Source organism: Pollachius pollachius (assembly GCF_949987615.1).
Source record: "Pollachius pollachius genome assembly, chromosome: 7".
Classification (NCBI taxonomy): domain Eukaryota; kingdom Metazoa; phylum Chordata; class Actinopteri; order Gadiformes; family Gadidae; genus Pollachius; species Pollachius pollachius.
The window spans coordinates 27,287,627-27,300,602 of NC_136940.1; the positions used below are offsets into that span (position 1 = coordinate 27,287,627).

Here is a 12,976-nt window from a genome sequence, read left to right on the forward strand (position 1 = left end):
ATTGGGTTAAAGATACAGGTACAGGTTAATATATTGCCTATAAAGCGAATTAAAGTGTTCAAGTCTGAATGTGTTTTTAATGAAAACTGAAAACGAGGCAGGTTTCGTCCCGTGATAAGCCTTCTGCTTTAGCATCTGCCAGTTAACACAAAGCTTGTGACAAAACACATTGCTCGTACCTCACAACTCCAGGACTTGTATTTCATTATCACTGCTCCGAGAGACCCAGCCTCCTGACAAGCCTGTGGAACGTGATCCTGCGGCCTTTCCGCCAGCCTGGAAACAGCAGCACACCACTGATGCTAGCCATTCACTCAATCCCACCCCCATGTGTCCTGATCAAACGACTACTATTATGACGCATATGACATGCCCCTGTTTGATATGTTGACAATGTAACAGATGCATGAGATGGATAGTAAGGATTGTCACGTTCCTGACCCACTCAGAAATGGAAGAGAGACCCTCTTTCTTATGGAGTATCTTTATGCAGTACAATAGACTAAAAATATGTTTAACTACAGCTCATTTTGTTATCGTGTCCATAGAAAATGATACAAAATAGAAAAATCTTTAAATTGAAAGTCTTTCAAATTTATTTTCATCTCTAATCTTATAACATTTACAGGGTTGATACTTTTGTACTTTATTGAGTCTGTCTTTCTTTTTTGACATGAAAAAATACAATGTATTGATATGTACAGAGAGAATATTCTTACTGATTACTAAAATTGGAAAGGTTAAATATCCTTCTAATTGCATGGATGTTTTTTCAGGTTAAAATCGTGCATTGCACAAAGTCATAGTCACATTCACGCGTTCAGTGTCCAAACAATCGTTTTGGCTATTATATTTAATCCTCTCTGTATTCCCTTAAGGTCGCTCCATATTTCGATAATTATTTAAGCAATAATAAAATATTCTAGTTTAAATATATCTGAAATATCAGAGTTCGTCAATATGTATTCCAGTTACGTATTATTGTACAGAATAAGATGTAAAATGGTAGGAGCCACACATCCTTCTAGAACCTACGTCATCCTCAGCCTCCTGCTGATCTTCAGCACGGGAGGGGCTGGGGGCGGGCCCAGGGAGGGTGGGCGGAGTCAAGAAGAAGTTATAAATAAGCGTCGCAGTGTGTTGTTCCATCACCCCTAAGCACTTACGATCAGGCCCGTCCCGCCACCACCATCAGCTGCGGCTCTGAAGCAGTGGGTCAAAAACACCGACACTGGAGCTGTGAACCTACCGACGGGGTAAGGTCGCTTCTGTTGCATCGGCGTCTGAAAGGATATCGCTAAGGAGCCGTAATAACGTGCCGTATTGTTAGTTAAAAAGGTTTCGGTAGCGAGCTGTAGCGGTAGTTAAGGTCTAGTTATCGAGCCGTATTGTTAATTAAGAAGGTTTAGGTAACGAGCCGTTGCGTTAGGTCGGGATTTAAAGGACCCTCCGTTCAGATGACGTCAGCTTTGTTTTGCCCTTAGTCGCATTCGGGTCAACACATTACCAAAGAGTGTGTTTGAGCTAAAGGTTAAAAAAAAGTAACAGGCAGTCACTGCACCGCCTGTTATACCCACAGTGGAGGTGGGGTTCCACTGCACCACCTGGTATATCCACGGTGGAGGTGTAGTGGATCCTCTGCTGCGCCACGGCTGACTGTAGCGTTAGCTGAGCGTTAGCTGCTGCTGCTACACCGTCGGACTCCAGTGCGTCTAGATCCTAAACGACCCGTTTTGTCTTTCAGGGCTCCCGTTTAAAGCACTTGAACCAGCGCAGTGTTATCACCGCTCTGCCTGAACCGTTGGACCCACTCACCCACTGCAGCAGCCGTCACAAACATGGTGCAAAATAAAACCACAGAACTCACTGGATTCCATCGCTCTTTCAAGGTTGGTAAATAATTTCCAGAGAGAAGGGTTACGCCGCATGCCTAACATTCTGCCATTTTGCCAAGATATATCTGTTATACATATATTATACATGTATCCCAATCCTCATTGGCAACAACGGGCCCGGAGGGGACGTGCGCTAGTGAAAGCGCTTCGCTAGGTTGTGTTGGATTCTTGATTATAAGTAAAAACGAAATCATATTTGTACCAAAAATACCTTTTGGTTATTGTTGCGAGCCAGTTCTTGTTGTTTGGCAATGTACCGCGGGTTTATTGTAGTTTAAGGTGAGAGTGCAAGACTTATCGTACCAGCCAAGCCTAGAAGTTTTTTGCTTAATCGCAAACACTTTTTCTGATCTTCCAGGGCCAAAATCCCTTTGAGTCAGATGACTTCACTAAAAATGGTTCTCATCTTGATCCATCATTCAATTTCGATTCCCCCCCAAGAAATGGTGAGTATTATATGAAGAATTATGACTAGTGCCAATTCAACATAACCACCATAGCTCAGCAGTGTCCACTGTGTACCAACTGGAAGTGTGTGGGAAGCAGACTACATTTTTCATAAGAGATATTGGCCTTTGTCTGAACGCAACACGACCCTCTCAATGTTTAGACATACCCTCGAGTCAGCCCATCGACATCCCGGACGCCAAGAAGAGGAACAAGAAGAAGAAGCGTTGCCGAGCAACAGACAGTTTCTCGGGGCGCTTTGAGGGCAAGTTATTGTCCTTGAATTTCATTTGTTGTATTCTTCTTAGCAACACATATGAAGATTAGAAAGCGGACTCTAATCGGTTGTCGGGCTCCACAGATGTGTACGGGCTCCAGGAAGAGATCCTGGGAGAGGGCGCTTATGCACGGGTCCAGACCTGCCTCAACCTGATCACCAATAAAGAATACGCAGTCAAGGTAGGCCCTTGGTTTTACTCCATTTGCATAGTGTAACAAACATTGCTTTTGTTCACACTCTAAAGACGTCTTTACGGCTGGGACAGGGTTTCATATGCTTTTTTTTGTTTTGTAAAAACCGAGCGCCTCGGCTGGTCCTACATGCAGTTTTGCAGTCTCACTGCTGCTAGCAAACACTTCCTGTCACATGGCTTGCTCCAATCCGAGTGGCTCTTGGCCGGTATCCGCCCCTTCTCTTTTCTCATTGGCCACAGCGGCCTGAAGCAGGGGAACATTGTGTACAGGCAGCTGTGCCAAAACAACCCCCGTTTGAGAAGGGGAGGGCTCTGGGTCTGGCTGTGACCTGGAGTGTTTACACGGTTGTTCTCCTTCCTTTGTACGGGGGCGGGGACTTTCAAGACGTTGGCCTCTGCACGTTTTGAGGGAGGGAATGGCATTGAGAAATCAGTTTGTTTTTTTCTCTCGCTAGACCGCAAAAATAGGAGTTTGCCTTCTGATGGAATGTTTCTCCATTAATGAGGTAGATCGGGTGTTCATAAACGGGATTAGTTTGTTTCTTTTACACCTCAATAATGGTTAAATATCCCCCAGTAGCGTCATTCAAGGGTGGGAGTTTCGTGTGAAAGTCATATTCTCAGAATTGGAGGTACTGATCCCTTCAGGCGGTATTTGTTATTGGTTTCTTAGACAGGGCTAGCTGGAGCCCTGTGATTGGCCGGTTAAGTGAGAGGGGGGATAGAGGCGGTTGCTCAAGGTCGGCTAGGTCAAGGTGGGGGCTCAGCCTGTTCTTGCCAGATGTCCGTGTGCACAAAAGGGATTCAAGTGTCGGTCTTTGGTTGTAAATGAGGACCTAGCAGGGAGCTTCTCCCAGAACCCCTCCTCGTTTGTTTTTAGAAAGAGCAGATTGATTTCCGGAGCTGCAGCGTGACAGGCACGGAGTTACTCCCCCCTCCGGACGTAGTTTCACAATGTAACCCCCCCCTTTACTGCCAAAGCAACGGGACAAAGCCACCGCGCCCAGAGTGTTGTATCACAGGAGCGGTTCTCCGTCCATGTTTGCGTCTGCTCTGTTTTGCTGGCAGTTTGTTTACCCCGTAGGCCTTTTGTCCAGCTGAGGGCGGGGCCTTGTGTATTGGACCAGGAGAAGGAGCTGATTGGCCCTCATGTGCTGCTGACTCAGAGCGGAACAGTGCAGAGGCTTTGGGCTGGCAGAGGCCCCTCGCCTCTGCATTAATCCTAGACACACAGTGTGCTATGCTCCAGGCGGCTTTCAATAGCAGCTGTAATCCAGCTAGCAGGAAGAGAAACAAGCATGCACTTCCATGCAGACAATAACCGGGGCTGGAAAATTCAGGCCCTTTGCCTTGGTGTCAGCAGTCTCTCTTGGCAGTCTATCCTGCAGCCTGTTGAGGCCCCACAGAGGATTAGACCCAGGCTGCTATATTTGGAATATATTGTTGTCATCAATGATTTGGATTTGCTGGTTAATTCCTCTTAAGATCTCACTTCAATTAGGAAGTTGGGATCTGGATTGCAATAGGTATTTAGAATGTATATGCAAACTATATATTAATGAGAGGAGGGGTTGGGCTGACGTCCGTTTGGTGAACAGAAAGGAGGTGTTTTAGAGTGTTTCTGTTTGTTTCAGAGGTGCAGGATGATTTATATGGGGGAATCAGGGCTCCTTTTTATAAAACTCCCTAATTCAATCAGATCCAGACAGACCTGCTGGATCCCCTTTCCACTGAGAAGGCTCTTGTCTCAACATTAATGTCTCCTCCCTCAGATCATTGAGAAGCGTCCAGGACACAGCCGGAACCGGGTGTTCCGTGAGGTTGAGATGCTGTACCAGTGCCAGGGGCACCGGTAAGCTCTGCCACCACATCTCAGTCCAGGACAGGCCCGTCCTGGGGAGGGCAGGGTTGTTGTACCATCATCATGTCTCATTATTATTATTATTATTATTATTATCTTCTTAAAGAAACATCCTGGAGCTGGTGGAGTTCTTTGAAGAGGAGGACAAATTCTACCTGGTGTTTGAGAAGCTGAGAGGAGGTTGGTACACAAACAGGCCCTGTGCTCATGCATGCCTTTAAACTTGGATGCAATGGCCCATGGTTGCACAACTTTGTTATTTAAGACTGTTGGATGATCCAATAAGAGTGCAATGGAGAGTTTATGAAACCAGTAAAACCTCAATGGTCAACCTGCTTACTAATTGGATGCCTCCTTTCTTTCTAAGGGTCTGTCCTGGCTCAAATCCACAAGAGAAGGCACTTCAGTGAGCAGGAAGCCAGCGTTGTAGTGCAGGACATTGCTAGCGCTCTGGATTTCCTGCATAACAAAGGTAATCTATTTTCCATGTAGGACTACCAGGCTAATTCATAAAGAGCTGCCAACACCTGATGTCTAATGCAGTGGCGTCCCTTCCTCACAGGCATGGCTCACAGGGACCTGAAGCCCGAGAACATCCTGTGTGAGCACGCTGATAAGGTGAGCTCCTGGGCTGTTGCGCCATATTAAAAACGCATAGTCACAAGTTCAGGAATGGTCAGCAATATTGCGGAATAGCAGGATAAGAATATCTATCAGTTAATCAATCTGTGTCATGGTATTCATATAAACCATTAATATCCTTAATGCCTCTGCCATGGCCAGATCTCCCCAGTCAAGATCTGTGACTTTGACCTGGGAAGTGGAATCAAGCTGAACGGTGACAGCTCGCCCATCTCTACCCCGGAGCTCCTGACTCCTGTGAGTATGCATGCTTATGGTCTTTAACTTATCTTTGAACTGTATGTATGCAAGCTTCTGGTCTCTTACTTCACACAAAAGGGTTTTTATAAACTCATACCTTTTAATAAACTCGTACATTAAAGGGAAAGTGTCTGAGGAAGAATAAGTGTGGAATGGTAATCCTGCCTCAAGGAGCCATTCTGTTTCCTCATCCATGGTGAACAGCAGATTGCCTATTGGATAGTGTCATTGGCGTCGGGTCTAGCAGTACAGGTGAAGGACTTTACCTTCACACCTGTTTTCTATGAAGTAACGTAGTCTAAAGAATAACCGTTGTAATGGGCAGGTTGTGCTGTGCATCGCAGCCCATGTGCTTATCAACCACACTGGGGTAGATGCCTGTCCAATGTCAACATCCTGTTACCAGGACAGGTTGAAAAAGGCTGAGCGAATTAGGTGGGCAGAGAATGTCTGTATACCCCTCTGAATAAGGTGGGCAGAGAATGAACTGTATACCCCTCTGAATAAGGTGGGCAGAGAATGAACTGTATACCCCTCTGAATAAGGTGGGCAGAGAATGAACTGTATACCCCTCTGAATAAGGTGGGCAGAAATTACTATAACCCTCTGAATAAGGTGGGCAGAGAATGAACTGTATACCCCTCTGAATAAGGTGGGCAGAGAATGTCTGTATACCATCTGAATAAGGTGGGCAGAAATGACTATAACCCTCTGAGGTATCAGGCTCTCGGACCAGCAGACCCTGAAGGCTTATGGCACATGAAGGCTGTGCACGCTGAAGGGCATGTTTCTGACAGGCGCAAAAGTAAACTGGTTGGTTATGGGTGATGGGGAGGTGGGTGATTGTCTGGAAAGATGGATTGGAGCAGGTGATACCAATTACTTAAAGCTTTAGGGAACAGGGCCCTGGATGGTCGGCAAACTCTAAGCTAGTAGCTACCAGGATCCTGAATCGTGTTGGGGAAACTTTAAGGGTTTTGTAACATGGAATGTTATGAAGAGTTTCAAAGTCACTGGTCAGTCCTTTTGTGTTCATGTTATGGCTAGGAGATTTACCACTTCCACCTATCCCACAAAACCTGCAGAAACTAGTGTTCCAACATTCCATGAGAACCCGGCGGATATGTTATAAAGGAACATTTTACCCTATCACAAGGCCATGTCCTCATGAGGAAGTAAAATACCTTTTATCCTTGGAACATTAAAGACCAGATAAATATACCTAGACTCCTCCCCTGGCAGTATCCACAAACAGAGGTTTAAAATAATAACCATCTCTACCAATCATGCTCTGCCCATAGTTCTCTCCTCCAACTAGCCTCGGCCAAACTTGTGAAAGTCTTCCCTTTGTGTTCTCTATACAAAGGGAATGCAGGCTTGTTCTAGCGCCGTAGCCTGTGCCCATTACCTAGCAACTGCACTGTGATTGGCTACAGCAGCAGGAGGGGATAAGGGGAGGAGTCAACGGCCAGCCTGCACATGCGCCTGTTCTTGTTTTCGTTGCCATGATCACATGCAATCTAATCAGATCCTCCTCGGCCGAGATCTCTGCACCTCTGGCCCCTGGCCTTGCATTCCAGCCCTCTGCTGTCCAGCCCTGTTGAGGATCGCTCTGCTCTGTCTCCTCTCCACTGACCACGTGCTTCAGGTTTAGGGGCTAGGAATGCTTAGGTCGGGGGTTCTGTGGGAGATGCAGGGCGGGGGTTCTGTGAGAGATGCAGGTCTGGGTTTCTTTGGGGGGGGGGGGGAAAGAGGGAGAGAGGTTCAGTTACAGCTGATGACCGAGCAGAGCGCAGCCTTTTCCTGGATCTCTCCTCATCAGAAGGAGCAGCTGAAGGGTGTCCATTTGTCTGCAGGGCTGCTCACAGTGTGTGGGAGAGTCTCCAGGGTTACTGAGCCACGCGTCACACATCAAGTGGAACAGCCCAGACTTGTTGTTGTTTACAGCGCAGTAACTGCGCCCAATATACAGGGAAGGTTAAACTCTTGTTTGATAAGACCAGAACCTAAAGCACTGGCCTCTTTAGCCCTTATCGGGGACCTTGGGAGGCATTCATAGCGGGCTATCGCTAACTGCCTTGTGTTTATCGGAATCGGCCCCTTTATGTCAAACAACCACATGGGGTGCCTAGATAGGGACTGCCTTGATATCGTGTCGCTATCAACCTGCTCTGTCGGTTGTATTATGATGGGCGGTGGTGGCAGTTGAAGGGTTTTATGAGCAGTTTGACCTGTCTCTGTGGGGGGTGGGGGGCTGCAGTCTGTGGTGGCTCCCCCCAGCCACAGTGGAGACGTGGGGGTTGGGCTTCTTGCTCTTCGACAGAGGAGGCTTTGTCTGTTGAGATTCCTTTAGTGCAGTATTGCATAAGGCTGTGGGAGGAGCCAGTGGGCCGAGGACCAGCTCAGAGCTGCTCTCAGTAAACATGCTCTAGCTCACTCACAAGGAAGCCTTTAGGCCCTGAGCTACTTTTATTGTCTTCCCCAGACGATTGTTTGTATACTAATGATGTTAAACCCGAACAAGGTGGTATTTAATACAGTACTATGCAGCGCCGTTTTGACTTTAATTCAACATGAAGTTAAAACAATATCTTCCCTTTTAACTAAAATTGTTAGATACATTCCTAATACACATGCAGTGTAGAAACGCATTTTACGAAAATATTTATGAAAATATGATTTATATTTGGATAGCCCTGAAGTAAAATGGAGAAAATACTTTTACATTTGCGTCTTGCTGAACTTCTAGCCCACTCCCCTTTTGAGACTCCTCCCACTCCCCTTTTGAGACTCCTCCCACTTCCCTTACGGGACTCCTCCCACTCCCCTTATGAGACTCCTCCCACTCCCCTTATGGGACTCCTCCCACTCCCCCTTATGAGACTCCTCCCACTCCCCTTTTGAGACCCCTCCCCTTATGAGACTCCTCCCCCTCCGCTTATGAGAGCCCGCTGTGCAGAAGGAGCACTCTGCTAGGGCCACCCCCCTCCTTCCACCTCATTCTGTAGTGAGGCAGGGAACTTTCTGCCCTCCTCCCCATGGAGCCCACAGTCACAATGAGCAGCTCTGACTCTCTCCCTGCCTCCCGCTGCAGTCCTCAGTCCTCCACTGTGGGAGGGGGGCTCTGAACAGATCCTTCCACTGTAGGTCTGCCCCCCCGTTGAACTGCCTGGGTCCTAGGCTGCAGCTGACGGCCCAGCCTGCAGAACCACTGTGTAGCTTCCACAGGCAGGGCTTGTCTGGGCCCAGTGGGCCTGAGGGCCTTCCTCTCTCTGGGAGCACATGAGGGATCAGCTGCTAGAGTCCCAGCTCATTGTCCCTCAGCCGCTCCATTGTCCTGCAGGCCTCTCTGAGGCACAGCAGCTGGCTGTGTGCCAGCTGGTGTTATTTCTGGGCGTGCTCAAGGCTCATGCTCTTCATCTGTGTTGTGACAGTGCGGCTCAGCGGAGTACATGGCCCCCGAGGTGGTGGAGGCCTTCAGCGAGGAGGCCACCATCTACGACAAGCGCTGTGACCTGTGGAGCCTAGGGGTGATCCTCTACATCATGCTGAGCGGCTACCCGCCCTTCGTGGGGCGTTGTGGGGGTGGATGTGGCTGGGAGCTGGGAGAGCCCTGCCACACCTGTCAGGTACGACCACTGGCTCCGCGTCTCGGGTTAGACCTGATCTTTAAAGATCCCTGTTTTCTTAACGGGCCAACTGTAACCTAATCACCGATACGGTTTATTTGTTTTTCAGAACACCTTATTTGAGAGTATCCAGGAGGGAATTTACGCGTTTCCTGAGAAAGACTGGGCTCGTATATCTTCAAGTGCCAAAGACCTCATTTCCAAACTTCTGGTGCGGGATGCCAAAAACCGCCTGAGTGCCAGCCAGGTGCTGCGGCACCCCTGGGTGCAAGGGGTAGGTCCTCTGAGCACTGACGGGTAGGGGATGATGGGTTGAAGCCAGTGTCTAACCACGTCCTAACCTTGGTTTTACAGGGAGCCTCTGACACTCTGCCTACATCCATCTTGCATCAAAGGTAAGATCTTTGTTGGCTAAGAAAATGACTGGTCTTTTCGCTTTATTAATCTATTGGTGTTCTCATTTCTTCTCGTCTCATTCCACCGTCTGTGTTCTCTTCTCATTCCACCCCCTGTGTTCTCGTCTCATTCCACCGTCTGTGTTCTCTTCTCATTCCACCCCCTGTGTTCTCTTCTCATTCCACCGTCTGTGTTCTCTTCTCATTCCACCGTCTGTTGTGTTCTCTTCTCATTCCACCGTCTGTGTTCTCTTCTCATTCCACCGTCTGTGTTGTCGTCTCATTCCACCGTCTTTGTTCTCTTCTCATTCCACCGTCTGTGTTCTCTTCTCATTCCACCGTCTCTGTGTTCTCTTCTCATTCCGTTGACCCGTTTATCTTTTGCGTCAGGACCAGCAGAGCCCGGGGCCTGACGTTCTTCGCCGGCCAGGCCATGGCCGTGAACAGGCAGCTAGCTGAGCAGGATGGCATGGAGGAGGAAGAGCAGCAGGAGGTTCCGCTGGTCATCACAGCCAGCGGCTCCTCCATGCCCCTCTTCCCTCCGTCCAACTCCAAACTGGGCCGCCGCAGGCAGAAGGACAGCCAGCCCAAGACCGGGCCCGTCTCCGCAGCAGAGCTCCGGCAGCTCCTGGCGCCGCTGGTCATCATGGGAGACTGTGCCTGAGCACCCGCCACCCTCGAAGACCCCTGGTGTATGACCCCCCCCTGAAGAGCCCCCCAGAGGGACCTTTAGCTGTTCAGGCCTTGCTGTACATGAGGACTGTTGCCCATAGCTCTTCTCAAAATGCCTTCTGCTTTTCGGCAGCAAACAGAAAAAAAGCACATCCTCCCAGGGCAAGCCCAAGGTAGATCCATGTTAGGTATAACATGGACCATGTCATGTTATACCTGTAGGTGTGAGGGAGGCTAAATATTTGGGTTAAAGTAGAGGAGGTGTTGTTTTGAGTTAGTTTTATTTTTTTCATACACTTCAGGAGAAATTTAAACTCATTTCTTTCCAACCAAGACACCAAAGGACAACCTGTTGTGCTGCTTCCACATGTTACAACTGGATCCACTGTGAATTAAGTTATCCGGAATGTTCTCTAGCCTGTATGTATATGCAGAGGTGGCCCGAGTGCACATGCGTACAGGCTTATATGCAATATGTAAGATGAAGGCTCTTTTGTCTAGAAGGGATTCCATGTTAGAGCTTGAAGGGCTTTACTCCACACTCGCTGGTGGCTGGCCCCTTAGTCTATTCTTTAGTCATATCAAACTTCAATTCTAACGCTGGAAGGGTTAAGTCTTGGTGATTTTCATTTAATTGACCATGCGAAGTCTGAATTAGTTTTCCGAGGCTGGATGTAAAAGTTGAAGCCTTATTTTAAGCATTTTCTTATCGAGAAGCAGTATGGAAAAGATACTGAGAAGGTGTCCCTCTACACGATGGTCTGATGCACTGTGGGCAGAGTGGTTCCATACCGATGACCAGGTGTGGAGGTCATCTTCAAACGGTCACCATAACGGTTTGAAGTCTGATCCCATTTGGCTGCTGGGAGCACCCTAATTACTAGGGCTCATCTAAGGCTTCCACACAGATGGTGGTAAATAATTGATGCTTAACGTAGACATTATCGGTGGACTTGTTTGATCTTCTATTGGTTAAATGAATGGATGAAGGCTTGCAGAAGAAGTCACTGGTTGAGGGTTCAAAGGGGAACGGTCTGGGGGAGTCTGTCTGTCCAGCCAGCCTCGATGCGCTGCTGCACCAGGCAGTGCAGTCCAACTACCAGCAGCCACTCTTTGTCACGTACTAAACCACCAAGCAGTTTTTCTTCTCTGGAATTCCTTAAGTGTCCATGTTTTGATACGTTGCCATAAACAAGACTCCTTGTGCGATGGCCGACCGATTACCTCGCTTTGTTTTTCTTCCTCTCCAGTTGTTGTGTAACTGCAGGTGATGTCTGCCTGTTTGATTCTTCTTTGTATTCTCCTCTCCACAAACCAGTCAGTATAGCTGTGCTTCAGACCCCCTCTAGAGGCAGGAGGGAAGCTGTTTTCAGGGTCTCTTTCCGGGGTTTAGCCGTTTGTCCTTTCTGACGTTGGCGCATCTCAAGCCTTTTGTTTATGCCATGGATACAGCGTCACCGCAAATTGTTAAATTAATAGGATATGAGGTTATATATTTTTGTTGGTATAACTAAATCTAAATTAAAATGGAAAGACATTCCAGGAAAATCCAAAAGTACGAAGTCTTCCAAGGTTGTAAAGCTGTATTGATAAGCTTACTTTTGTTTTTCATGTTTAGAAACTTGCTGCCACCCTTCTTTCGGGCGGCCGTGATGCTTTGTTTCCATGGTGATTCTCGTGCAGGTGCTGTTTATGGTCAGGTCGAACACAAGTTCTTTACTCTTCTTCAAAATATTTTATTTTTTTGTGTTTGGTTTTTGAAAGGTCTGAGTAGGTGGGGTCAGAGGTGAGGGAATGAGCTGGGGTTGAGTTCATCTGGAGCGCTTCATGCCCAGGGAAGGCTTTTTATTTTATTTTTTTATTTAGTTGTAACTTCTTGTATGCCAACATGTTGGCCGTCGGTTTGTTCAGAATAAGGTTGACTCTTTCCGACTCATGCCATGGGGTTGCCAGACGCTGTAGCCAGCCACCAAAGAGGAACCATCAGGCTGAGATGGGCCGGCTCCACCTGGGATCAATGGAACCCGTCTGTCCTTGTATGTTGCAGCACTGCTGTGTGCGGTTCTGTTGTGGTGTCACTGGACCCGTTGTGCTGATAACAGGACACTGATTGTAATACTTTGGGATGGGAGGGGGGGGGGGGGGGGGGGGGGGGGGGGACGGTCTTTGTGCATCATTATGGGGTGTTATGTCTTATAGTAAGACTTACTTGAATTTGTGTTTGCAGTCGCAGTACTTTGCAACCAATAAATCTCTAAAGAAAATGCATTAGGGTGATTAAGGTAATCTATGGGTATACCCACACTATTCAGTATTTCTGCCTTTCTCTTCCCTTGATTGAAAAGTTTCTATCTACATTTTCAGGTTTCTGATTCTCAGAAATGCACACTAGTCAGCCATACTCCGATATCCTTTTTTGGTTATGGGAGTTTTTGTTGGTCTTGACCATTTCTACTTGGCGGTAATTTGCAGTAACTTTGGACTGCCTTTTATTGAGTAGAGGATAACATTATCCATTCAGCTCATACGTGTTTATATATATACTTTTTTTTTTTATATATATATATAACAAAACGGTCAATTATGACCTCCACAATTTGAATGTAGCCCAAAGGCTTACCAACAGCGATAAATTGTTCTGACATTTGAGTCGGACAAGCAGAGGTCCGATGCATATTTCTCCCTTTTTCCTTTTTGGATGTGATCTGATCGACCCAGAGCC

General features: G+C 47.5%; 1 protein-coding gene across 1 annotated transcript; it reads left to right on the forward strand.

Moving 5' to 3' along the window:
• Nucleotides 1–1,157: 1,157 nt before the first annotated feature.
• On the forward strand, nt 1,158–12,377 carry mknk2b (MAPK interacting serine/threonine kinase 2b). Its single transcript, XM_079740425.1, has 14 exons — nt 1,158–1,256; nt 1,745–1,889; nt 2,254–2,341; nt 2,506–2,607; nt 2,704–2,801; nt 4,588–4,667; nt 4,783–4,856; nt 5,044–5,148; nt 5,239–5,294; nt 5,460–5,555; nt 8,993–9,187; nt 9,297–9,461; nt 9,542–9,582; nt 9,973–12,377. The coding sequence occupies exons 2-14, from the start codon at nt 1,839–1,841 to the stop codon at nt 10,244–10,246; spliced, it is 1,425 nt and encodes a 474-aa protein (XP_079596551.1). The 5' UTR covers nt 1,158–1,256; nt 1,745–1,838; the 3' UTR covers nt 10,247–12,377.
• Nucleotides 12,378–12,976: the final 599 nt, after the last annotated feature.

Excerpts from the sequence above, each read along its gene's own strand:
- mknk2b (XM_079740425.1), top strand. The coding sequence starts at position 1,839 with ATGGTGCAAAATAAAACCACAGAACTCACTGGATTCCATCGCTCTTTC. Across the intron at positions 4,668-4,782 it reads TACCAGTGCCAGGGGCACCG|AAACATCCTGGAGCTGGTGG; the intron begins GTAAGCTCTGCC and ends ATCTTCTTAAAG. Across the intron at positions 5,149-5,238 it reads GGATTTCCTGCATAACAAAG|GCATGGCTCACAGGGACCTG; the intron begins GTAATCTATTTT and ends CCTTCCTCACAG.